We start from the raw sequence: 26,233 nt of genomic DNA, 5'->3' as shown, positions 1-26,233 counted from the left end.
ACCGAGGCCCTTAGCGGTTAATACTCGGTTAACCATAGTGTGCGTCAGGGTTATTTTTAGCTTATTAATTTGACGACCACCATCTCCGTAGTGAACGCGCCTATATAGAGAAATGCACATCATGGATTACATAATCAGAGAGTAGCCTATTTCTTTTCGTTTTAAATTGTTAAAAGACATTTCAAGTTTCTTAAGATCTATTTCATGTCTGCGAGGCGTAAGCTGAGTTTCGTTAAATTAGGATGAGATGCGCTCCAGTTCACGAGCAATGAGAGTGGCCGCGAGGGCGCCTGCACGATTAGAGCATGTAGTAAAATATGCAGCCGAGAATGATTCACACAGACACAGCGTTTGACTCGCGCGGCTGAGCCTCTCCCGGCAGAGAGTTCAAGCATCTGTGGACTCGTTCCTTCAGCTCTGGCCATATTGCTTTCAGTCCGCGATTAGCTTTTTTGTTTTCTTCATTACAGTTAAAGTAAGGTCTGCTTTTCTCTAGTCATTCACAAGTTTCTCACTTCAAACTTCCTTTCTTCTGCTCCGTTATGCACAGCGCGCGCGGCTCCCGCTCTGCTTCTGCCCTAATGCGACTTATAGTCCAGTGCGACGTGTTATTTTCCTCTTCATGACGCATATTTTGACTGATGCGACTCATACTCCGGAGCAACTTATAGCCTGAAAGATGCGGTAAGCACTGCATTGCAATACTTGCATTTTGCCCCGTCACTCATTTTTAAAGTGCTCCCACGCTTTCTTTGCCCGCTTCATTGCCCGCTTAGAAAGCTGGTCATGACTTCTTTTGGATATTACAAATGTCTGGGAGCGCTCTGGCGGTCTCTAGGGGTGCAAACATATATTACAACTAAATTCAAGGCACGCCACTTAACCGAGCAAAATGTTTCACTCGGTTACGCAATTTTTTACGGTTAATTGGTCAATCGGTTAACCATGGACACCCCTAATCTCCATAAAGCTTTTCAGCAGATGAAGTGCTCCAAAATCTCCTGATAGCTAGCTGCATTGACCCTGCCCTTGATAAAACACAGTGGACCAACACCAGCAGCTGACCATCACTGACTGTGGGTACTTGACACTGGACTTCAGGCATTTTGGCATTTCCTTCTCCCCAGTCTTCCTCCAGACTCTGGCACCTTGATTTCCGAATGACAAGCAAAATTTGCTTTCACCCGAAAAAAGTACTTTGGACCACTGAGCAACAGTCCAGTGCTGCTTCTCTGTAGACCAAAAGTGGCTTGACCTGGGGAATGTGGCACCTGTAGCCCATTTCCTGCACACGCCTGTGCATGGTGGCTCTGGATGTTTCTACTCCAGACTCAGTTCATTGCTTCCACAGGTCCCCCAAGGTCTGGAATCGGTCCTTCTCTACAATCTTCCTCAGGGTCCGGTCACCTCTTCTCGTTGTGCAGCGTTTTTTGCCACACTTTTTCCTTCCCACAGACTTCCCACTGAGGTGCCTTGATACAGCACTCTGGGAACAGCCTATTCGTTCAGAAATTTCTTTCTGTGTCTTACCCTCTCGCTTGAGGGTGTCAATGATGGCCTTCTGGACAGCAGTCAGGTCGGCAGTCTTACCCATGAATGCGGTTTTGAGTAATGAACCAGGCTGGGAGTTTTTAAAAGCCTCAGGAATCTTTTGCAGGTGTTTAGAGTTAATTAGTTGATTCAGATGATTAGGTTAATAGCTCGTTTAGAGAACCTTTTCATGATATGCTAATTTTTTGAGATAGGAATTTTGGGTTTTCATGAGCTGTATGCCAAAATCATCAGTATTAAAACAATAAAAGACCTGAAATATTTCAGTTGGTGTGCAATGAATCTAAAATATATGAAAGTTAATTTTTTATCATTACATTATGGAAAATAATGAACTTTATCACAATATACTAATTTTTTGAGAAGGACCTGTAGATTATTGCAGTGTTCCAGGTAAATTAATCATTAAAGGATGGACTAATCTACAATATCATGCACTTTCCCAACTAATCCTAAACTAACTTTTCCTTATGAAATAATAAAACAAGTTATTTCGTTCTTTGTGCTCGTCCTTGTGCTTTTTCTCTTGCTCATGTTTTCACTACTTATTTAAAGCTCAGAGCATTAATCTCAAAACATTTATAAGACACCTCTACATGACAAAATTAGCACAACAAAACTGAGAAAACAGCAAGAACTTTAATAAAGCATAATGAAAGCATTTGATCAAAGCAATGTGAATTTTTTTATAGGACTTTATACAATAAATTGCTTAAAATCAAGCAGCTTTACAGTATTAAACATGAACAACAGTGTCTCATTTCGCTCTCCAGTGTGTTCAAGTTCTCACTCACAGACGTCTGATCAGTCTTCCTCTTCTACTTGTGATCCGATCGCCAAAACATCTTAATACCAGGTGTAAACATGGCCTTAGATTAAATCAAAACTCAGTTTTCCACATTTCTAATAAACTTTCTTCTGTTGCGAGAACCATCGTCAAAGTAGCTCCATAAGAACCGACAGTAAAAACACAGGATGAATGAACCCACGGCAGTCCCGGGGCCAAACGCAGATAAAGACATCTGAATGCTGATGAGAGTTTGACGATCGTTACAGAACATGGAGTTACCATTTGGCAAAACTCTAAACATCAGGTTCAGATGCAGTGTGAATATAGCCCTAATTTCACACAGATACATATTTTCTGGTGCCATTTGAAATAGTAGAGCCTTAGATCTGCATGACTTTTCAGGAGTATCTGTAAAGGCAACAACGTACTCTGCAAGTACAGAGAAAAAATGTTCTCGCTGCCAGGGCTGCGAGAACAAAATGACCAATCACACAATAGTTCTCGGACACCCGCAAGAAAAAAGTTCTGCTCAGGCGATGTGTCGAGAACAAGCTGTGAGAACTCCCAAACCAGGTCTGTGAGAACAAAATTACGTCATTTTGTTCTCGCAGCCCTGGGAGCGAGAACTTTTTTCTCTGTTTTTGCGGTGTATGTTGCAGCCTTTAAAGTGTGATGGCAAGAGACAATTCAGTTGATTTTTAAAATTGCTGCTTCTTTAAATATTTAAATATTTATTTCCAGATTGAGTTTTCAAATGCTGTTTAAGGTCTCTTTAATATGAGAAAGCCTTCTAACACTGAAGACATGGGAACTTCTTTCTGGTGTGAGTTATCATTTCCTGTCTGTAAAACCAATTCTCATGTGAACTCTCATGTGGCCCTTAAGGTTATCTTTATATCTGAAACTCTTTCCACACTGTTCACATTTAAATGGCTTCTCTCCACTGTGAACTCTCATGTGGCCCCTAAGATTATCTTTATATCTGAAGCTCTTTCCACACTGTTCACATTTAAATGACTTCTCTTCACTGTGAACTCTCATGTGGGCTACAAGGTTTCCTTTTAGAGTGAAACTCTTTCCACACTGTTGGCAGGTGTAAAGCTTCTCTCCGGTGTGAACTCTCATGTGGACTATAAGGCTTCCTAATTGAGTGAAACTCTTTCCACACTGTTCACATTTGAATGGCTTCTCTCCAGTGTGAATTCTCATGTGACAATTAAGAGTTAATTTACGTCCGAAACTCTTTCCGCACTGATCACATGCAAATGCCTGTTCTCCAGTGTGACTATTCATGTGATCCCTAAGGCTTTGTTCCCATGTAATGCTATTCCCACACAGAGTGCAGGTGTAAGTTAGCCTGACAAGCCAGACCCACATCAAGATGTTTGGTCTGGAAACTCACCATTGACAGGGCTCAATCCGAGGGGCGGGATAAACGGTTGTCTTTCAAACTCCCTCTGCACGCGATAGGATAGCGCTATACCAACCGGAGCAACGACGGTGAAGGGGAGCTCGCTGACTGATTAAACATTCGCCGTATCCGGTCAGCTAAACTCCGAACACATCTTCCCTTTTTGAGAATGACTTCAGTGCCGCTCTTTGTTCTTTTCTCAGAGGAAAGCTTAACTCCAAGTCTTCCAGAGTCGCGGTCAGAGCTGATTCGAAAGACCGCCGCCGTTCGCCAGTTTCTGTGTTACTAGAAGCACGCAAACGCAACTCGACCGTCGTCATTATGGCCCCGCCCGCCGAATCTATAGCCTACACGATGTGATTGGGCCGTCCAGATTCTGAGGAATACAGCTCAGATAGGAATTGAGAGTTGCTAGACCACACTTGCGGGCAAATTCAATTTGCTGCCGCTAGGGTGCGTCAAGATTTCTAGGCTAGGTGTAAGTTTCTCTCCAGTGTGAACATTCATGTGTTTCTTAAGGCTATGTTCCTGTGTGAAGCCATTCCCACACAGAGTGCAGGTGAACGGCTTCTCTCCAGTGTGAACTCTCATGTGGGCCACTAGGTTTCCTTTATGTCCGAAGCTCTTTTCACACTGTTGGCAGGCATAAGGGCTCTCTCCTGTGTGAACTCTCATGTGGGCTACAAGGTTTCCTTTATTTCTGAAACTCTTTCCACACTGTCGGCAGGTGTAAGGCTTCTCTCCAGTGTGAATCCTCATGTGGACTATAAGGCTTCCTGTGTGAGTGAAACTCTTTCCACACTGTTGGCAGGTGTAAAGCTTCTCTCCGGTGTGAACTCTCCTGTGGACTGTAAGGCTTCCTAATTGAGTGAAACTCTTTCCACACTGTTCACATTTGAATGGCTTCTCTCCAGTGTGAATTCTCATGTGACAATTAAGAGTTAATTTACGTCCGAAACTCTTTCCGCACTGATCACATGCAAATGCCTGTTCTCCAGTGTGACTATTCATGTGATCCCTAAGGCTTTGTTCCCATGTGAAGCTATTCCCGCACTGAGTGCAGGTGAACGGCTTCTCTCCAGTGTGAACATTCGTGTGTTTCTTAAGGCTTTGTTCCTGTGTGAAGCCATTCCCACACAGAGTGCAGGTGAACGGCTTCTCACCAGTGTGAACTCTCATGTGGGCTACTAGGTTTCCTTTATGTCCGAAGCTCTTTTCACATTGTTGGCAGGCATAAGGGCTCTCTCCTGTGTGAACTCTCATGTGGGCTACAAGGTTTCCTTTATGTCTGAAACTCTTTCCACACTGTCGGCAGGTGTAAGGCTTCTCTCCAGTGTGAATCCTCATGTGGACTATAAGGCGTCCTGTGTGAGTGAAACTCTTTCCACACTGTTGGCAGGTGAAACTTTTAGTTTCTGTCTTTTGAGCTCTTTTTTTAGAGCAAGTCTTTTTAGCCTGTGTTGTTCTTTCTCCAGTCATGAAATCATGATGTTTATCAGAATGGTCTTCTTCCCTTTCATTGAGGTCACGACTCGCCTCTTTTAGTGCACTCAGGGAAAAAACAGACATAAAACAAGTGAGACATTTAAAGCATCAAAAGCAATAGCATGTTTGTTATATACACTATCTAGGGACCAGTACTGCGCAGCTTTGGCCCTGGACGGCCACTGTCTTGCAAATGTAAATGTTTAATCCCCAATTAAAGTCACCTGTCTGTAATTTTCAAGCAGTCCTGAAGTCGTCTTCTCATAGGATAAGGACACAGACTCATGAATAATTATGAGAGACTGGTGAGTCGTCAGTGGTCGCCGTACTACAGTACGACAAAACTTACAAAGATAAATTTAAACGTAGAAGTTAAATATAGGTTTAAAATGAACTAGTTTTCGACTACAATAAGAAAAATGGATGATGACATTGACTTCTATGATGCTCAACACTCATAACGCTGCTAAAATCTCAATTTGGTTTAGGGTTTCGTGACCCTTTAAAAAGTTATTTGCATCTCAGTTCAAGCTCAGTGTCAAATATGCATGTCAAGAAAATAACATTTCCCCCCCATTTTCACAGACAAAGCTTAAGGTATTCCCAGACTAAAGGACATGTTTGAGGTGTTTTAACTGAAAGCAACTTGCACAATTGTATGTTAATATGTGTCAGTGCCTATAGCCGTATTTTAACAGGACATGTTTGTGTAACAAATCTTACAATCTGATCACAATCTCTCAACGTCTGTGATTTCATGTAGCGGTTTGAACAAGACCATCATCCCTGTGTTTATTACAGTGGTGGGAAATATACACGTCTTTTAATGTTTTATTTGTTAATACAACTTTAATTGATAATTTAAAAAAAACCTATTTAAGTAAACTTCACCAGTTTATAGAGTGGCTGTTTGTAATAGTTCATGAGTGAGCAGAGGAATCTAGGCCAATTTTTGCAGTTTCTGTGATTTGGCTCTCTTCATTGAATGTATGTGTTGATGTTTTTTTGTCAGATACCATCCATATTGAAATGTAAGTATGCTGAAGACTGGTGTGTAAACAGCAGGTCAAAAAACACACGAGGAGAAGCTTTAGGATAATACAACATCAGCAATCACAGACAGTCGCATTCAGACAGGATTAGATTTCTCAGAGGGCCGATGAGTTTGCCAAAAACAGTAGGTCATAAAAACACTGTTGTCCTCAACAATCCAAACTAAATTTCAGAGTGTCTCAATCAGATTTGGACCGGATTGAAATCACTAAATACGAATTTTCACTAACGTCCCCCTGGAAACTAGTCCTGCCCGAATATGGCCATTGTTTGGTCTCAAGATGATCATTAATGTTGTTGTTTTTTTTTTTCTAAGACATGTTTATAAATGTTCATTTACTACTATTTATGTTCAGGTATGTTATAATAATAGTAGATATTGGGTTTAAAACACAAAATAACAATAAATTACGGTGTTCAGCTTTGAGAATAAACCAACCTGTTTGTTCCTCAGTTTCTTCATCTTTCACGCTGAATATTTCTTCAATCTTTAACTCTTCACTCTCCACTTTCTTTGTTTGTTCCTCAGTTTCGTCATCTTTCACACTGAATGTTTCTTCAATCTTTAACTCTTCACTCTCTTCACTCTCCACTTTCTTTGTTTGTTCCTCAGTTTCGTCATCTTTCACACTGAATGTTTCTTCAATCTTTAACTCTTCACTCTCCACTTTCTTTGTTTGTTCCTCAGTTTCTTCATCTTTCACACTGAATGTTTCTTCAATCTTTAACTCTTCACTCTCTTCACTCTCCACTTTCTTTGTTTGTTCCTCAGTTTCTTCATCTTTCACACTGAATGTTTCTTCAATCTTTAACTCTTCACTCTCTTCACTCTCCACTTTCTTTGTTTGTTCCTCAGTTTCTTCATCTTTCACGCTGCATATTTCTTCAATCTTCAAGTCTTCACTCTCCACTTTAATAATCACCATCTTTATGTCTTCACTCTCCACTTTAATGAAAGCAATCTGTATAATAGTGTCACGTTGATCTCAGTTGCTTAACCAGGAGTTTTTCTGTGTTTGTCCTGTTTAAGATGAGAATAATTAATAGAAAAACACAACACTAAATATCTGATTGTGTCAATCAGCTCTAGTTCAGTAGTTCAGTCACTGGTAAGAGTCAGAGTTGATGGACTTAAATCATTTGATTAGACTAAAAACACTTAAAACAATCTCTGAGTGTCCCACTCAGCTAGCTAGTAGTTCAGTAACTTGTAAAGGAAAAAAAACTCATAAAGCTTATAAAAACACTCTACATACTACAAATTATTAAAAGAGCACATTATATTGTATGTTTTGTATTTAGACACTTATGCATTACATTTATGATTTGTAGATTAAATAAACTAAATTTCCATGAAAAAATGAACAGTTGGTTTGCAGAATTTATAAACGTTTGATTGTTCTCATTGCATTTACACTTTTTGACCAGCAGGAGTCAGTGTTGGAAGTGATTTGAGTGATTCGACTCAGTGAATCATTCTGTGTTGCGATTGATTCAGTTGACTGTTACAGGGTTCCCTTTTGAATAGTCAGTTGTACTGCGTCAAAGACGCACTGGGAATTCTCCTATTTTCAAATATACTGAAGTAATTTGTAAAATCACTACTGCCCAGTCAAAACAGTGTCGGACGTCTCACATGCTATTGGCTGGCCAGTGGGAACCGAATGAGCCAACGGCAGAACAGCGCAATCTGAGCGCACCACGCAGATACTGCCATTGCTGGTTTCGGCTGCTCTCACTGCATCGGTATGGCCATCTCCTCCCTCCATTCACGGATGGCACTCTTCGCAGAGCCCGACCCAGTCCCTCACGCACTCCCATTTCCTTTTCAGGCCAAACCTCTGTGTAAAAAAACTGGGAAACCAGAGGGCACCGTTGACAACCCCATCCCCTCAACATCACAACTCAAAGGCTGGTGCGAAACCCAAACTACGCTGTGTCCTCACTAAAGCTGTGGGTGACCTGGGCCTGGATTGAGCCTGCGCACAGCCGCCTTGATGAGTGGTATCAACTGGGGCTCCAACAGGCCCCTTGACAGAGAGGCGCTCCGTTCTTCCCTGAGGTGCACGCAGAGCTGGTGAAGTCATGGCAGGTACTTCACTCTGCCCGTCCACGGCGCACACGCTCTCGACCATTGACGGCAGCATCGGAAAGGGCCACGAGAAGCTTCCTCTACTCGAGGAAATGGTTGCGGCTCACCTCTGCCCACGCTCTGTGATCGGCTGGAAGCACAACATCTCCCATCCCTCAAAGCCCTGTCGTACTACGTCAGCCTTGGCGAATCAGGCGTATGCTTCCGCTGGACAAGCAGGCTCCACGCTCCACTCGATGGTGGTTCTGCAAGAATTTCAGGCCAAATTTCTCTGTGATATGCGTGAGTCTGGTCAAGATCAGGAGGCTTTCCGATCTCCGGAGCGCCACAGACCTGGCCCTTCACACCAAGAAAGCCACCACCCAAGCCATAGGCAGATCGATGGCCAGCCTGAACATTCTGGAACACCACCTATGGCTTAACCTGATGGAGATAAAGAAGGGCAATAAAACCGTTTTCCTCAACGTTCCAACTACCCCTGTACGGCCCAGCGGTGGATGGCTTTGCAGAGCATTTCACCACAGAAAAAAAGCATCCCAAGCGGTGCCATTTTTTACCGACACGAGCCAGCAACAGCGCAGGCGCCTGGGCCCACCCACCGCACGACCAACGTCCAATTCACTAGCAAACCACCTGTTTCGCAGGTATGATGCTCACTTCTGTGGAGAGCAACGTGACACATGTCCTCAAAACCAAAGTGGAAAGCCTACTAATGAAAAAAGCTAGAGGTGGTGCCTCACGCCCAGAGGGAGTCAGGGTTTTACAGCCACCATTTCCTCGTCCTCAAAAAAGATAGCAGCCTCAGGCCCATCTTAGACCTCATACATCTAAACAAGGCTCTTATCAAACACACTTTCAGAATGCTGACATTTACCCTCTAGGCGCCACGGTCGAGTATACTCTACAAGATGTGGCACTGAATAAAACGGCCGATTTTGTCAAATAGGGTGTCAAATTTAATTTGAACTCCCCACCACTAGATGGCAGACATGTCATACTTCATCCCTACTCAAAAAAACATCATGATTCTATACAAAATCTATAAGCAAGAGTAAGAGTGCATTGAATCAGTGCAAACAAAAGCAGAGCTGGTGTGCAAGTGAGCCGTTTTATCAGAGCATTGTCAACGTCAGCGAGTATTTGCATTAGATTACTTATTACTATTATTATTTTCTAATGGCATCACTGTGAGAGACATAATCTAATAAAAAAATTCAGAAATCACAATATGATTTTTTTTTACTATTTATTTGTATGATACAGCTGCAAATAAGTATTTGAACACCTGTCTATCAGCTAGAATTCTGACCATCAAAGACCTGTTAGTCTGCCTTTAAAATGTCCACCTCCACTCCATTTATTATCCTAAATTAGATGCACCTGTTTGAGGTCGTTAGCTGCATAAAGACACCTGTCCACCCCATACAATCAGTAAGAATTCAACTTCTAACATGGCCAAGACCAAAGAGCTGTCCAAAGACACTAAAGACAAAATTGTACACCTCCACAAGGCTGGAAAGGAATATGGGGAAATTGCCAAGCAGCTTGATGAAAAAAGGTCCACTGTTGGAGCAATCATTAGAAAATGGAAGAAGCTAAACATGACTGTCAATCTCCCTCAGACTGGGGCTCTATGCAAGATCTTACCTCGTGGGGTCTCAATGATCCTAAGTAAGGTGAGAAATCAGCCCAGAACTACACGGAAGGTGCTGGTCAATGACCTGAAAAGAGCTGGGACCACCGTTTCCAAGGTTACTGTTGGTAATATGCTAAGACGTCATGGTTTGAAATCATGCATGGCACAGAAGGTTAACCTGCTTAAACCAGCACATGTCCAGGTCCATCTTAATTTTGCCAATGACCTTTTGGATGATCCACAGGAGTCATTTGAGAAATTCATGTGGTCAGATGAGACCAAAATAGAACTTTTTGGTCCTAATTCCACTAAATGTGTTTGTAGGAAGAAGAATGATGAGTACCATCCCAAGAACACCATCCCTACTGTTTAGCATGGGGGTAAGCATCATGCTTTGGGGGTGTTTTTCTGCACATGGGACAGGGTGACTGCAATGTATTAAGGAGAGGATGACCGGGGCCATGCATTGCAAGATTGTGGGAAACAACCTCCTTCCCTCAGTTAGAGCATTGAAGATGGGTCAAGGCTGGGTCTTCCAACATGATAATGACCTGAAGCACACAGCCAGGATAACCAAGGAGAGGCTCTGTAAGAAGCATATCATGGTACTGGTGTGGCCTAGCCCGTCTCCAGACCTAGACCCAATTGAGAATCTTTGGAGGGAGCTCAAACTCTGTGATTCTCAGCGACAGGCCAGAAACCTGACTAATCTAGAGAAGATCTGTGTGGAGGAGTGGGCCAAAATTCTCCTGCAGTGTTTGCAAACTTGGTGAAAAACTACAGGAAACGTTTGACCTCTGTAATTGCAAACAAAGGCTACTGTACCAAATATTAACATTGATTTTCTCACATACAAATAAATAGTTAAAAAATCATACATTAACTACAACAATTTCAGACCCCTCCATGATTTCTAAGTGGGAGAACTTGCAAAATAGCTGAGTGTTCAAATACTTATTTTCCTCAATGTATAATATATATGTGCCCCATATATGGAATCAGAGTGCCTACTGTATGTAGTAAATGGAAAATCTCTACAGCAAAAGGCAAACCGCTACATGCATTCAGTTTGTTTCTGCCATTTATTAGTAATGATTTACAGTTTGTTTACTATTTACCTGAACATTCAGTATCGTGCAATATAGCATATATAAAGTAAGGGACATTTTGGGGGGAAAGAAGTGCTGCATTTTATCATTTAAACGTGGCTTTTCATTAAAATTCTATAATCCAAGATTGCCACCACTATATACCATCATAATATGCAAATTAGATGGGAAAATGTAATCCCTACATAAACTTTTGGGTCATCCTTAATATTTCTCTAGTTTACAGAAAGTGTCTATCTTTTATCACTTTTAAGATATAGCCTTTTGAACAGTGGTGGAATGTAACGAAGTACAAATACTTCGTTACTTTACTTAAGTATATTTTTCACGTATCTGTACTTTATTTAAGTAGAATAAATAGTGCATACTTTTTACTTTTACTTCGTTACATTTTGCAGCAATTATTATACTTTCTACTCCACTACATTTCTACAACGTTTCGTTACATTTTCGTTACATTTTCTGATCAGTTTCAGGGCTCGAGATTAAGGCTTGCCCGGATAATAATATTTCGTAGTATAATGTACGTTATAGGCTAATGAATTGACGGTTGCGCTGTTGAGGCTTGCGCAGCCTCTCGAGGAGAAATGGAAACAAATCAGCCCCGCTCACACAAAGAAACTTAGTAACTGCATTAAAAATTCAAAATGTTTAGTTTTTATATTTTATAACAGTTAAAAAAACACCACGACACGACCAACGAGTGTAGTTTTCCTGAATACCATCACGACAGAAAATTTGACACTGATTTCATTTGACAGTTCCATAAACAATGAATTAACATCAAGTCACTTACATTTTACTGATTGCTTTATTGCTTTTGTTCTATTTCAGCAACAAAAATATTTCCAAGATCAGATTTCCACATCCGAACCATAACGTATTGCACAGCAACAGTGCGTTACTGAATCAAAGATTCAATGCCCTATTCATAAACGACTGCCTCATTTATGAACGAATCAGCTGTTTGAACGAATCGACTCAATGACTCTCTCATAAGGATTCACCTGCCGCCATCTACTGGTGGTTTAGTTAACTTTTTTTTAGTTAAAACAATCTCATAGCATTATTTAGTGCAGTTGTAATTTTTCAGTGTTAATTATTTAATTTGATTGGTAACAACCCTATTGTATCTTATTCTAATTTAATTTATTAATCAAATTTAAGAATATAAAGGGAAAGCTAAAGCAAAGCCTATATTTAATAAGATTTGGGGAAAATGTCCTTTATAAAAGGTAAAAATATCATACATATGAAGATTTAAATACATCAAAGCTGATGAGAATGTTGCTTCAGAAAAATGACATTGCAGATAACCAGAATTGTAAGTCCGAATGTAAACTAGGCAACAGATGGTAAGAACAATTACATTAACCCAAAACTAACTAAATTAAAATGCCACCGCTCATACTGTTTTCTTCTTTTTAATTATTAGAATTAGACATTAAGAGAATACATTTTTATGCAAGTACTTTTACTTTTAATACTTAAAGTACATTTAAAATCAGGTACTTTTTACTCTTTACTTAAGTAGGGTTGTCGTTGTAGTACTTCTACTTTCACTAAAGTAAATATATTTCTGGTTACTTGAACTTTTACTTAAGTACTGAGAATCAGTACTTCCTCCACCACTGCTTTTGAAATTAAGATGTCAAAATCGAATGTTTTAGGAAAAAACCTCTGGCGCCTAAGGGTTAAAAACAGATCCTCGCACAAATCCGCCCAATGGACTGTTTTTTCTCAGTGGAGCTGATAGATGCTTACTTTCATATCAAAATTATTCCACATCACAGACCATTTTTGACATTCGTGTTCGACGGGAAGGTTTATCAGTACACAGTTCTACCATTTGGCCTTCCGCTCTTTCACTAAGTGTATGGATGCAGCTCTCGCCCCCTTTAGACAAGCGGGAATGCGCATTCTGAACTACCTTGATGACGCTCGTACTGGCCAGGTTAGAGGAAGAAATAAAATCAGTGCTACTCAGCCGGCTAGAATGCCTGGGTCTCAGGCTGTATATATCTGAGTAAATACAGCCAAGAGCTCATTGCTTCCCAGGCAGAGAATCTACCTCCTGGGAACAATTTTGGCTATTGAACGAATGCGCTCTGACTACACAGCAGCTTGCATGTTCGTACAGAAAAAGCACCAACAGACCAGTTACAATTTGTTCAGAGAATGCTAGGCCTAATGGCATCAGCTTCTCCAGTACTTCCGCTGGGCATGATGCACATGCGCCCCCTGCAGTACTGGCTAAAATCACGGGTTCCTCCCCAAGCGTGGCATTCAGGCCAGCTTTGGATAACTTTGTTCATTTTGCAAAGTGGCTCGTGGCTGTGTCAAAGCCCTGGCCCCGTGGTCAAATCACTGGGGACAGTTTCCAGATGTATGTATGGTGGTCACCACGGACGCCTCCAACACGGGTTGGGGCGCTCTGTGTAAAGGCCAACACGGGTTGGGGCGCTCTGTGTAAAGGTGCTCCAAAGTCTTTGCTGCTACAAAGTCATCTAAAGCATCCCATAGCTTAATGTGAGGGACAGACAAATATAGATTGTTAAATTAAAGTTGACAGAAACTCTTCAGATATCAATCATTTAAAACAGAGCATCATATTCCTTACCAACCTCTTTTTTTTACAGTGTATGGTTACGTATCAGTGCAGTAAAACTCTCCAATTTGATATTTTGCATTATAATACTTGATCTGTTGATAAAGGTGCTGTGAATTGGCATAAAATCACTTGCTGGAGTTTATTGCAGTTTCTAAACAATGTTGTACTCGCTAGTACATATATACAGACACAGGGTGTCTGTTAGATCACACATCACAAGGACTATGAATTGGCATCAGACACACACACTAACTGTAACATATACTGTATGCTGTTAATGCTCTTCACCTCCCAAAAGAAGATATAAATACGCAAAACAACTGTTGATGTCAAATTATTATTTAAAAATGACAGAGTGGATGAGCTTTCTATCATTGTCCTGCATGGTTTGCAATCAGTAATGTGTGGAACTGCACCTATATAACAGTTTTAATACACTAAATTCTCTTTGAATTTCCACCCTGTTAGGTTGATAGACCTGGAATCGAACTGGGTGGAACATTTTCAGTTAGCTGTGGCCTTCAAAGTGATCAACATTTATCTAGCTAACCTTCTACAGATAAACAGATCTTTAATAACCATGTCAGATATGTTTTTACATTATTACGACCGTCGACCAGACAAACATTCTTCATAACATAGCCTAACAGGGTCAACAGCATTAAACTACATTCTCACCTGAAAAACTCATTTTGTGACACAATAACTGTAGTATTTTTACATTACTCTGGCCTCGAGGTTTGCCTTCCATCACTTCATCCACTTGACAGCAGGAAGCAGGCTCCTGATTGGTTACCGCAGTGCGAATATCCGCCAAAGTTCAAATTCATGTTGCTCAATTCGCGTAATTCGTGCCGCAGAATGTCTATTCGCGTCTTTGCATTGACTTAACATGTAAATCACTCACGCTTATCGCTTCATTCACATCTGGTGTGAACGTACCATAAGAGTGGGACAAGCAGGATAACATTTCACAAACTAAAAAAACAGGCAGGAGTGAGAGTTGAAGGTTATTTCTGTTTACAGTGGTCTTTTTTGGAAGGCCGAGAAAATACTTACTAACAGGGAAGATGACCTCAGGGACACTGTAATGAAGAAAATTGTATAAAAAACTATAGATTCACTTTATTTATATGAATGATTTGAGGAAGTTTAGCCTATTCTATAACAATCTACAAATATTTAGAAATTATCATCATTTCATGGTTTATAGCTCTTGTGGAAGTTGATTACTTTGCATGAGGACATGATACGATTGAATCCATCAATAAATACAACATTTATTTTTTAATATCTGTTTAAGTGATAAAGAGAACCTAAATATGTAATTTAAGCCATTTATTATAAATATGTGACGTATAAATCAGAGAAAGAAAAGTCACAGTATAACAGGACCAGCCCAGCTTATGATTATATTGTATTTTCTATAATAAATTAGTGTGCTCTTACTGGAATCTGGATTGTGATTAACAAATACGAGTGACCAATAGTTCAATAAACAAATAAGAGTGACCATTAGTTCAATAAACACAGACGTAGATTCTACAGTGATGTGGAAATATATGAATGATACATTTAAACCCTTTTCTATACTTAAACAAACACTTTGAGCCAGGAAAACCCCTGTATTGAGTTTCAAAAGCTCAGTTTCTCTCAGCTCTACTCACCAGTGACCGAATTCATGTTTATCATAAACCGATTCACGATATATAGAGAAATGAGACGCATAATTTATGTTACTCATGTATGAATTGGTCTTTACTCACACAAAATAAAGTCTATTAATGTTAGATAACGCATTATAATGTTAAGTTTAATATTCAAACAGTGATTTGACGGTTCTTGTTAAAACGATAGCATTGCCTGAACAGTTTATATTGATTTATACGCTTAAAACAAACCTTTCTTCTGCAGAATCACAACAGATGCAGGAGCGCGGCGCAGCCTTCTGACGTCACAACACCACTCCAAAATAAACGTCCTGCACACACGCTCAATTCACAGATGTGCATAGGCATTCGCATACAAAAACACAAAAAAACATAAGTTGAATTCTTGTTGAAATACATATTTAAACACGTATTGGTCATTGATGTACTAAAATTAATTTAACAAACAAAGAGTTTGAACCACATCTAATATGTGAGATTCTGTGCTGTGAGCAGAAACCAACAACTTTTTTTCAATGACAATGATTGCAATTTTTCTAAAGAGCAAAAATAGTACATGTTTTTAAATATAATTAAACCTTTTTAGGGCCACAGACTCAACAAACAAAAAAATATGCAACAATAATTAACATTTTGAAATATGTTACAAATAGTGAAAAAATAATTTCTCTCGTGTATTTCCCTTATATTAGATGAATAGGGTGGAAAACTGAATAAGGAGCACACTAACAAGGAGGCTAAAAATTGCAGTTTATAACGTCAGTTTTTTTCTTCTTTTATTATTAATGGAAAGGATACAGAGATGACATGTTTATGAATGTAAAAAAAAAAAGAGCATATATTTATTATGCAGTTTTCAATCAACAATATAGGAGAGGCTCAAATATTTTTGTATAAGTGTACATATAAACCAGAACAAGACCTTTGGTCACCAAAAAAAGAAGAAGAAGAAGAAAACAGAAAAAACCCAAAGCGGAAGTATAATACAATTTTGTAGCAAGTAAAATAAGAGTTTATACAGATACTGATTGTAAGAACTCTATGCAGGGTTGCCAACTATTACAAAAACCTGAGCGATTATCCTTCAATAAATATATATATTTTTTCCAAATGTTAAGTATTGGACAGATTTTAAAGCCACATTTTGTCAGTGGTTATAGCTGGTCCTTTCCATATCTTACATGATTGTAAATGAAAAGCTACACACTCCATCAATTAGTGATAGAAGAACATATAATAATAATCACAGACTCTGAAGCATCTGCAGCAGTGCCGCCACATTCCTCCAGCGTTCCATTAGAATGTTCATCAGTGCTGATCTCTCTATTGTGATGTCACAGTCAGAACACACTATAACTGCCGCTGCAGGAGTCCTGAAGCCCATCGCTTTCTGCAGTCTCGGTGTAAAGTCATTCGTCCTCAGTATTTGGTGTTTGATGATCGTTTACAATGGCTTGTAATACTGGAGTTCAGTCAGACCATTACAGAGAACTGGCCTATGCGGTGCGTTTAGCTGCAAAACTCTCTGTACCACAGCCGGAGAACGTCACTACTCAATCAGTCATAGACAACTTCTTCTGGAATCTGACTGAGCGGTATGTCTATTTATTTATTTGTACAATAAAAATAGAAATATCTATTATATTCTAGTGATGAAACTTATTTTAAAGCAGTTTTTGTGTAATTGTGTTAATGAGTCCTCTTTCACGCTTGAACGAACAGTAAAACACAAAATTGAGCCAAAATGCCCGTTTTGTCAATTATTCTTAAAAGACTAGTCTTAAATGAGTCTTAAACTTAAATAAGCTAAATAACGTCTTAAATTAACTAAAAGAGTTAAGAGAGAAAACGCGTCAGATCTGCAAAATGTTTGGCAGCGGAAGATCTTAAAGTGAGAGCTGCCTAATAAACCAGTTTCTGTCATTAAAGATGCACTATGTAACATTTTTGCAGTAAAATATACACAAAACTACTCTGTCTGTGTTTTACATTTGGTTCAGTTGAGTACTTATAATACTCCAAATGTTTCCAAATATTTGTAAATGTGAGAAAATTGCTATTTTAACCAAGGAGCCGGGACGTGTGCGGCAGTCGCCTCTCAGTTTCGTCACGTCTGCGTTTCCCTCAGTTTCCGGATTTATTTTGCAGAAACACTTTACTCTTAGCAGTGTGCAATAACAAGTGTCACAGCAGCCGCTGAATAACATCATAGCATCCATTTCAACACACTCGAATGTATCTAACAAGACAAACAGAGCTGTATTACCTCATACTCATGACCAGTGTTGGGGAAAGTTACTTTTAAAAGTAATGCATTACAATATTGAGTTACTACTAAAAAAAGTAACTAATTGCGTTACTTAGTTACTTTTTATGGAAAGTAATGCATTACTTTACTTTTGAGTTACTTTTGAGTTACTTTTTCTTACCTGGCTGAGTCTTGAAATTCTTGTACTAGTGTTTAACACAGTAATGTTCCTTCTGTACTTTTTGTGTGGGTAGATTATGGACTGCAAAATTGAAATTTACTGTCCATTGTGATAATAAACAGTATAAAATAGGCTAGATAATTGCCATTATGAATTAAGTTATATTAGAGCAAAAGACATAAATAGACATACGTTTTAAATGTTTAATAATAACTTATTAAAGAACATGATACTACAAACAACGCCACAAATTTGTAAGTACATTTGTAAGCTTTTAAATTTGATACATTTCACATGGCCTATATAAATTCATAAATTTATTCCAATAGACCAAATGTCCTCAAAACAAAATTTATTTTGTGAAAAAAAAAGTCCAAATCACTTCTGCAATGTAATGCAATAATAATAATAATACAAAAAAAAGATTTATCTTAATGTAACGTTTAGATTATTATCTTAATACTAAGAGTTCACCATTTCATCTGGGTTTTATTTCAAAGTAACGATTGTAGCGAAGAAGGAGCAGTTTCTCAAAGCGCTGGTCTGTGAGACGGTTTCTTTTTGGGGTGAGAATGAGACTTCCAATACTAAACAGCCTCTCAACTGGCGCACTGGAAGGTGTTGCTGTGTTGGCTTTTAAGAAGATCTTCAAAATCCGGGGGAATTCATGTAAATTTCCCATATCAGCTGATTTCAGGTATTCGCAAATCTCCATGTCCACAGTAATTGCTTGTTCGTCATGTTGATTCTTCTCTTCAGGAAATGCAAAGAAGTCATCTTCGTTGTCTCTGCTTTCAGGAGACTGCAGTGGCTCTTTCTGTGGTATATCAATGGTGAGAGCACGACACTGTGCTGCCAGAATCATCTTGATGTTGTCTTTTCTTGTTTCATCCCTCATCCACCGCAGCTTGAATTTTGGCAGTGTTACCGCAGCAAGCAAAGCTTCATCACTGTCAAGGATGGAGCTAAACCCTGTCTTGATAGCCTGTAAGAGAATTTTAGATGGGTTTTAAAATCTAGTTTTAAACTGAATTAAAACTACCAGTTTATAAACTAATAGACATGCGTTCATAATTAAATTTATGTCAGAAAAGTAGAATTAAACTTACAGACATAGTTCACCCAAAAATGTAAATTAGCCAATGATTTACTCACCCTTAACTCATCTTAAAAATGATATTAAAAATTAAGAGTTATATAAAAATGTCCTGGCTAATCCAAGCATTATAATGGCAGCCCAAAATTTGAAGCCCCCCCAAAAAGCATCCATCCATTATAAAAGTGCTCCGTAGGATCCAGGGATTAATAAAGACCTTCTGAAGCGACATGATGGGTTTGTGTAAGAAAAATATCAATATTTAACACATTATAAAGTAAAATATCTTGCTTTTGGCGGACCACCTTCTGTATTCATCTTACGGCAACGCCTTTAATATGGATATTTTTCTTACACAAACCCATCGATTTAATTCAGAAGGCCTTTATTAACCCCCTGGCGTGGTATATATTGCTTTTATAATGGATGGATGTGCTATTTTGGTCTTCAAATTTTGAGCTGCCATCCACTGCCATTATAAAGCTTGGAAGAGACATGTTTTAATAACTCTGAATGTATTCATCTGAAAGAAGAATGTCATACACCAACTAGGTGAGTAAATAATAGGGTAATTTTCTTTTTTTGGGTGAACTATCCATTTAAACAACCATTTAGCTATATATTGAACTCATTTCATAATTGATGAACTACACAGTTACTGAACCAAACTAAAACACTGAACTGATTTGAACTGAATAATGACTGTTAACTATTTTCTTTACAGTGCTGCTTAACAGCGAAATTTAATTCTGTTTACATCATTGAATCATTATTTTCCTGTTATCACTGAAATGCTGCTTTTAAACAATCTATATTGTATAAAGTTCTATATAAATAAAAGTTACTTGACATAATATAAAACTACAATAATAATAATAATAATAATAATAATAATAAAAATAATAATACAACTAATAATAAGACAATATTAAACAGACTTACTTGAACTATGAGGTCTGGGAGGTCAGCCATCATATGAGAGAGGCCCTCTTTCAGTGCCACGATTTTGGCCATCAGGATTTCAAGGGTAGGTTGAAGGGTCCCATAGAAACAGTCATCTTCACCTTGAAGTATATCCAATGCCATACAGACAGGCTTCAGAACCTTGCAGTATTCTTTAAGGAAAAGATACTCTCTCTCCGTAATGCATCTGATGTCCAGGCGAGTGCAAAGTTGATTGAGGTCCACTAAGGGAATGTCTGTGACTCTGCTTAGCGCATCATGAAACGAGTTCCACCTTGTAGTTGAAGGGACCAGCAACTTCCTTTTGCTGAATTCCTCCAGGCTCTCTGATGCCACAGTTGATCGACTAACTTTTGACCACAAGGCTGAACATTTTCCAGTTGCACTCCTGTACACTGCTTTGCATTCTACCTTCGCTGTCAAAAATGTGACTACGTCGTTCGTGCATATAAGGTTAAGGGTGTGGGATGCACACCTGTGATGCGGAGGTAGAACATACCTTTCGCTGGTCTCAATGTCATCGCGTAAAACTTCATTCAAGTCCGTAAAGATGACCTCGTCTTCATTATGCTCTGCTTCATCGTCATCATCAGCTTGAAACATTCTGAATGCTTTTACAAAGTTCGCGCCATTGTCAGTGACAGTGGCAGTTATCTTACCACAAAGAGCAAACGAGCTGTGAATTTGCTCTATCTCCGCTGCGATGGCATCGTACGTGTGTCTCCCACGAAATCGTCTGCAGGCAATTGCAGCTTTCTGGCGATGCAGTGTAGCAGGTAGTGTTGTAGTCAAGACCACCTAAACCGAGACCAAGACAAGACCAAGACTTTGAAGGGTCGAGACCAAGACAAGACCAAGACTTTGAAGGGCCGAGACCGAGTCAAGACCAAGACCAAGACAGGCCGAGACCGAGTCAAGACCGAGACCAATGCATGTCCCCACACTTATGATAAAATGTGGAATATGCATATGATTGGCACTTCTCTCGTATGTGTGGGTGTGTAAGTGTACCATGAGAGAAGTTTTGATCAAATAATCAAAAGGCATTGCAGCTTTGTGGGAATTAATCTTTTTCTTCTATAAGCAAATAACACTTAACTTTTCTTAAATGGGAGGCACTGAAGACGACGTGTCCATATTGTTTACAGTCTATGGTGGACACAAACACCAAACTGACACTAACAGAGCTTTGTGTTTTGTTTTGTGAAAAGTGCTCAATCCCATTTTAAAACTCAAAGCTCCCTAAGAATGCTAATCTGGATGAGGTATTAATCTCAGACACAGTCCATTATGTCTTAAATGAATGTGAATAATAGGAGGTGGAAGATGTATCATACAGATATGCATTAGTATGCTGCTTAAGCAAATTATTTTAAATATGTACATATTTTTCATTTACAAATTGAAAATGTTATTGTGCAGCTTTATTGTGCAACAACAAGGAAAAGAAACCCTGTACTTGCATTTTTTGATTAACTACAGTTTGATTTAACAAATATTTCACATGTGCAGGGTTTTGGGTCAAAAATGGTCTTTGGTGGTGGCTGACACACACACACACACACACACACCATTTTTTTTTTTTTAAAATGCAACGAAACAATCATTCTTTATTATCTTATGTTATATCTCATATTATGTATGATCTCTTATCTTGATGTTTCTTTTGTTCCAACAGGTTGAATTGTTTTGGTATATAATCATATCAATATTAGAAATAGCATTAACAGTTAAGAAATAGCCACAATTTCTGCCATATACAATTTAATAAAATGATCCGCTAGCTAACAAACAGTTTTGTTCTGTTTTCACCTCACTCCAGTCTAAACTAAATGATTTTAGACTATTTATTTTACTACACATTCAACATACATAAGCTGAAATACTGTGGATAGTTAAAACTAATAAATCTTACTCTCCACTCTTGCTAAATTGGGTAAGCACACTTGCGTTCTCATTTCTGAGGTGTTCTGAGTAAATGATTAAACTGATTCGTTCAGTTCATTGTTGAACAGATCAGTTCTTATTACTGTCGTTAAAATGATTCGGTTCAAATGAGTCATTGGGTCGTGAATCGGACATTAGCAGACCCGTTGTATGTGAATCACGGCTGTCAGAACATCGCGGAAGGTTTGTCACACAGAAAACACTTCATAACTGGATAGAAATTGTTTCCTATTTATTTAATGTATGATTTATGTCAGCTGTTTAGCTGGTCAAACGTTTTTTGAGCACAATTCACACCGAGCGGTACTTCAAAACAGTTGTCCGAACGCGCAACGTTCAACATGGATTCGGTTTTCTGAACTTTTGATTTAGCTTAATATGTGAAGTATCAGAGAGAGCGTATGTGCTTATTTTGAAGACAGAGAGAGTGCGCGCAGGGTGGAGTTCTCTGTTCTTTATATGCCTTCAGCTGTGGTCTTGACCGGTCTTGAGACAAAATCCCGAGTCATCTTCGCCCGAGACCGAGACGAGACCGAGTAAAAATGCGGTCGATACCGAGACGAGACCAAGACCTTTAAAAAGTCCGATCTCGAGTACTACAACACTAGTAGCAGGATCGATCCAGTGTACAGTAATTCCCAAAAAACTTTTATTCTGAGCAGTCCATAGATCAGCAGTGGTGGAAACATATTCCAGATCGGCAAAAGTTTTCTTCAGGTCTGTCTCCATGTCCATATACGCCTTGTCCAAAAAGCTTGTAAAAGTTTTGCGATCGGGCAGCACGGCCCCCGGCCTTTTCCCTGTCACGGAGATTTTGCTGATGATATTGCGAAATGTGGGCGCCTCCACAGTGGACAGTGGCTGCATCTCCTCAACAATAAAAGCAGCAACCAATTTGTTCAGTTCAGTCGAACTAATTGTTTTACCTGGCGAACTGAAATCAAGTTTTTGTTGTTTAGCTTCAGGCGGGGTGCAGGAATCATTCGGCTCTCTCGCTTCCAGCGATGTAGTGCTGTGCTTTGCATGCAGGTGTTTTTTTAAATTTGAAGTGGTGTTTTTAGCAGTTGACAAAAGCTTTTCAACCGCACATAATCTACACTTAACGATTATTCCCTTCTCCTTTTCTTTTACGATTTCAAAATAATGAGAATACTTCCATCGCAGTAATGTACAGCTCTGGCCTGCCATCTTCGTTTCTGACTGACTAGTCTGTTCCCGCGCACGTGAGTGCGTGATTCTACGACAACGTTCATTTTAATTCAAAAGGCTATTTAAATTTTTTTTTAATGCAAAATTAATAAAACTAAAAAGTAACTCGCATTACTTTTTTTAAAAAGTAACTCAAATATTAATGTGTAAATTTATAAAGTAATGAGTTACTTTACTCGTTACTCCAGAAAAGTAATATTATTACGTAACGCACGTTACTTGTAACATGTTACCCCCAACACTGCTCATGACCAGAAAAACGGAAATGGTGTCGGCGACTGTGGCATAATAAAAGTCCCGCTGCTCACGAACCGTGTGTTCATCTCAATAACACTCGCTCCAGTGGCCATGCTCAGCTCTACAACACTCGCTCCTGCTCTGCTTTATACTACAGTAACATTAATAACCGCACCCATGACTATGATTTCTGCCAGAGTCTATCCCGATTATTTCCCACCGGCTGTGAGCTGAAGAACACATGTCCCAAGATACTGCGCTCAAACTTGGCGGCATCAAAATATGCCGTTGTTTTGAATAGGTGACCTCTAGAGGACAGACAAGTTACAAAGTGCACATTTAATGTTTATCAAAAAACAAAGGTAGCAAGAGAAAATTGCAGCTTTAATAAGGATTCATCTATATTTAGTTTATAATTTATCTGTATATTGATTATATATGAAGGCCGCAGTTAAATATGACTTATAATGTGTTTATTTGAAGATTATTCTAAGTTCACTTAAATTAAAAGCTTTTATTTTTTAAACTAATAAATGTTGTAATAAATGTTTTAATCAATTCTCAGCACAACAACAGCACAATGAATCAAAACCTTTCGGAAAACAAAAGCTTATTTAAAAATCAATTAATCACATATTAAATAATCAATCAAATAAGTCTCAGTTATACAAACATTTAAATACCCTTACTACACATTAGGTACTTTAAATATATACTTTTTAATAAAATTATTATGTTTCTACTCCAATTTGTTGGTTAAATATAAACACTAACAGGTTAAGTAAACATAGAATGAATATGTAATAGAGTGGATATATTTAGCAAAATCAGTTATTATTTTTCTAGCTAACTAACAAGATACATTTACTTGTCTTATATTATATTCATGGTTTTGTGTGTTTTTCAGGAATTTGGAAGTGATACAGGCAGCACTGAGCTACCCTGTAAGTCTACTTTTGCATATTAATACATGTTTATCATTTATAAGTCCATGTTTAGGAATAAAGCAAACGATCTGCTCAAAGAAAATTTTTATTCATTAGAACAAACTAATTTAGCTTTCCCCCTCACACACACAGTTCTCCAGACAGCAAATCCATCAAATGCTGACTGCCATTGCAGCGTCAGCCACCACAACTGCAGCTGGTTTAATGTCAAAACTATCTGGTGTAGTGGGCATGGATACCTCTGCAGTGGTGAACCCAAACAGGCCATCCACATCCGCATCCACTGAGGATCTTCAGCAGGACCCTTCAGAAGAAGGACCAGTGATCCTGAAGACGGAGCGGCTCCCATTTGTGTATCTACTTGAAACCCTTTTTGGGATCACGGTGGATGTTCTCCTCAGCAGCGGTGAATGTGATTTCAGCAACTCTCTGGGTGAAGACGGTGAACTCGCTGGCATTGTGGTGGAGGAAGTTTGGCATCAGGTGAATGTGGTGATGCACAACAACATCCTGAAGATCAACGCAGCCTCGTCACCGTGCTTCGTTTACTTCTGTCCGGATGAGTCCTGCTCTAATATTGGGGAATTACTGATCAGTAGGGTCATCCGAAAGCTGAGTGTTTTGCATTGCCACATCACCCGCGGAGCGGCCATGACAGCCATCGGCACGGTCCTCGCGGCAATAGAGGCCAAACTCCCCTGTGCTCTCAGACCAAGTCGTACGGTTGAGGCCACAAGCAATGTAATCGACTACATTGTGGAGGAACTCATTCGGGCATGGGATCCTACTGCAGCGTCCAGGACATGGAGAAGTGGGCCTGTTCCAGTTCTGCAGCCGACTTTTGAGACACATGAGGGTGGACTGTCACTCGTCCTGCTGGAGTCAGATCAACCCTCAGACAGTGACGGGCCAAAGACCATCACCTTATTTGACTCTCTGATGACCGCTCTTTACATGTCGAAGTGCAGCGGTCACGTCAGCGGGCAGGACATCGGTTACGCAGCTTCAGGACGACTGCAAAGGCTCACAGATTTAATGAACTGTGTCCAGAGATGTGAGATGCCGCCCACAGAGAGAGACTCGGAGGAGGTCAGAACGACTGCTAGAGATTTTCTCCATTATTTTGTGGAGGAACTCGTGCAGCGTCTTCTTGTGTCCTCCAGATTCCCTCAACCTGCGAAACTCCCTGAAAATACTCCAGTGATGCCCTTCTCCATTAAAGAAGAAGATTTCGATCTGACAGTGGTGGATCATCTGACTGAGTTGGTGGTCAGCCAAGTTTTTGACTCGCTGGAAAAGAAATTTCCACCGGCTGAACAGTTAACATCGACTGAGATGAACAGTCAGGCTGTGTCGGTTCAGGAGGATCTGCCAAAGCTGACCTTCAGAAACAGGTTAAAGATGATGAAGTCAAACATCCTTAAAAAGGTCATTTCTCCTCTGTATAAATGTTTAATGTTCTACCTAATACCTATACTTGCTGAAATTAATTCTGTTTTAAACACTACTGTTTTAAATCATGAGTGTCATTTGTTTGCAGATGAAGAATCCCTTCAGGTCCAAAAAGGACAGGAAGAGCAAGGGTGATACTGAGGAAAGAGCAGCTCAAGAACCCAAAAAGAAGTCGTCATTTTTAGGGCGGAGGATTTCCTTCTCCCTGAAAATTAAGTTCCGTGGCTGGTTTTAGCCCGTTGGTGCATGAACCTCACATCTGTGGTCATGAAATCATTTGAGAGGCTAGTTTTGGCCCACCTGAAGGACATCTCTGGACCCCCTGCAGTTTGCTTATCAGTGGATGATGCTGTCGACACGGGGCTGCTCCACATCCTGGGACTCGTGTAAGGAGCCTGGACTTCAGCTCCGCTTTAACTCATCATCACGGATACCCACAGCCTTCTGTGCCCTCCTCCATCTGTCAGTGGATCATCAGCTTCCTGACAGACAGGCGGAGGGAAAAGCGCTCTAGATGGCTTTCCACTTTCCAAAACATCTGCTTT

At 39.6% G+C, this 26,233-nt stretch overlaps 2 protein-coding genes across 3 annotated transcripts; one reads left to right on the top strand and one right to left on the bottom strand.

Moving 5' to 3' along the window:
* Positions 1-2,171: 2,171 nt before the first annotated feature.
* Positions 2,172-15,699, bottom strand: LOC137049252 (gastrula zinc finger protein XlCGF57.1-like). Of its 2 annotated transcripts, XM_067427746.1 has the most exons (4): positions 15,640-15,699; positions 6,730-7,311; positions 4,235-5,290; positions 2,172-3,693 (listed from the first exon to the last, which is right to left on the bottom strand). In XM_067427746.1, exons 2-4 carry the CDS (start codon positions 7,214-7,216, stop codon positions 3,173-3,175), a joined length of 2,064 nt encoding a protein of 687 aa, XP_067283847.1. In that variant the 5' UTR covers positions 7,217-7,311; positions 15,640-15,699; the 3' UTR covers positions 2,172-3,172. The 2 variants fall into 2 exon arrangements, with proteins under 2 accessions (XP_067283847.1, XP_067283846.1); XM_067427745.1 differs by lacking the exons at positions 2,172-3,693; positions 15,640-15,699 and adding an exon at positions 14,798-14,823 and having other exon boundaries at positions 3,718-5,290.
* Positions 15,700-20,599: 4,900 nt separating this feature from the next.
* LOC137049022 (uncharacterized) lies at positions 20,600-25,923 on the top strand. Its single transcript, XM_067427418.1, has 4 exons — positions 20,600-20,607; positions 24,197-24,233; positions 24,369-25,664; positions 25,777-25,923. The coding sequence occupies exons 1-4, from the start codon at positions 20,600-20,602 to the stop codon at positions 25,921-25,923; spliced, it is 1,488 nt and encodes a 495-aa protein (XP_067283519.1).
* Positions 25,924-26,233: the final 310 nt, after the last annotated feature.

The sequence above is a fragment of the Pseudorasbora parva genome, chromosome 20 (assembly GCF_024679245.1).
Source record: "Pseudorasbora parva isolate DD20220531a chromosome 20, ASM2467924v1, whole genome shotgun sequence".
NCBI classification, from domain to species: Eukaryota; Metazoa; Chordata; class Actinopteri; order Cypriniformes; family Gobionidae; genus Pseudorasbora; species Pseudorasbora parva.
This window is presented reverse-complemented; position numbering and strand designations above follow the sequence as displayed.

What these genes read in the sequence shown, in the direction of transcription:
- LOC137049252 (XM_067427746.1), bottom strand. Translation starts at nt 7,216, where the DNA reads ATGGTGATTATTAAAGTGGAGAGTGAAGACTTGAAGATTGAAGAAATA. An exon ending in AGAAACTGAGGAACAAACAG is followed by an intron (nt 5,291 to 6,729) that starts GTTGGTTTATTC and finishes GTGCACTAAAAG; the next exon opens with AGGCGAGTCGTGACCTCAAT. An exon ending in TGTTCACACTGGAGAGAAAC is followed by an intron (nt 3,694 to 4,234) that starts TTACACCTAGCC and finishes TTGTCAGGCTAA; the next exon opens with CTTACACCTGCACTCTGTGT.
- LOC137049022 (XM_067427418.1), top strand. An exon ending in AGGCAGCACTGAGCTACCCT is followed by an intron (nt 24,234 to 24,368) that starts GTAAGTCTACTT and finishes TCACACACACAG; the next exon opens with TTCTCCAGACAGCAAATCCA. An exon ending in AGTCAAACATCCTTAAAAAG is followed by an intron (nt 25,665 to 25,776) that starts GTCATTTCTCCT and finishes ATTTGTTTGCAG; the next exon opens with ATGAAGAATCCCTTCAGGTC.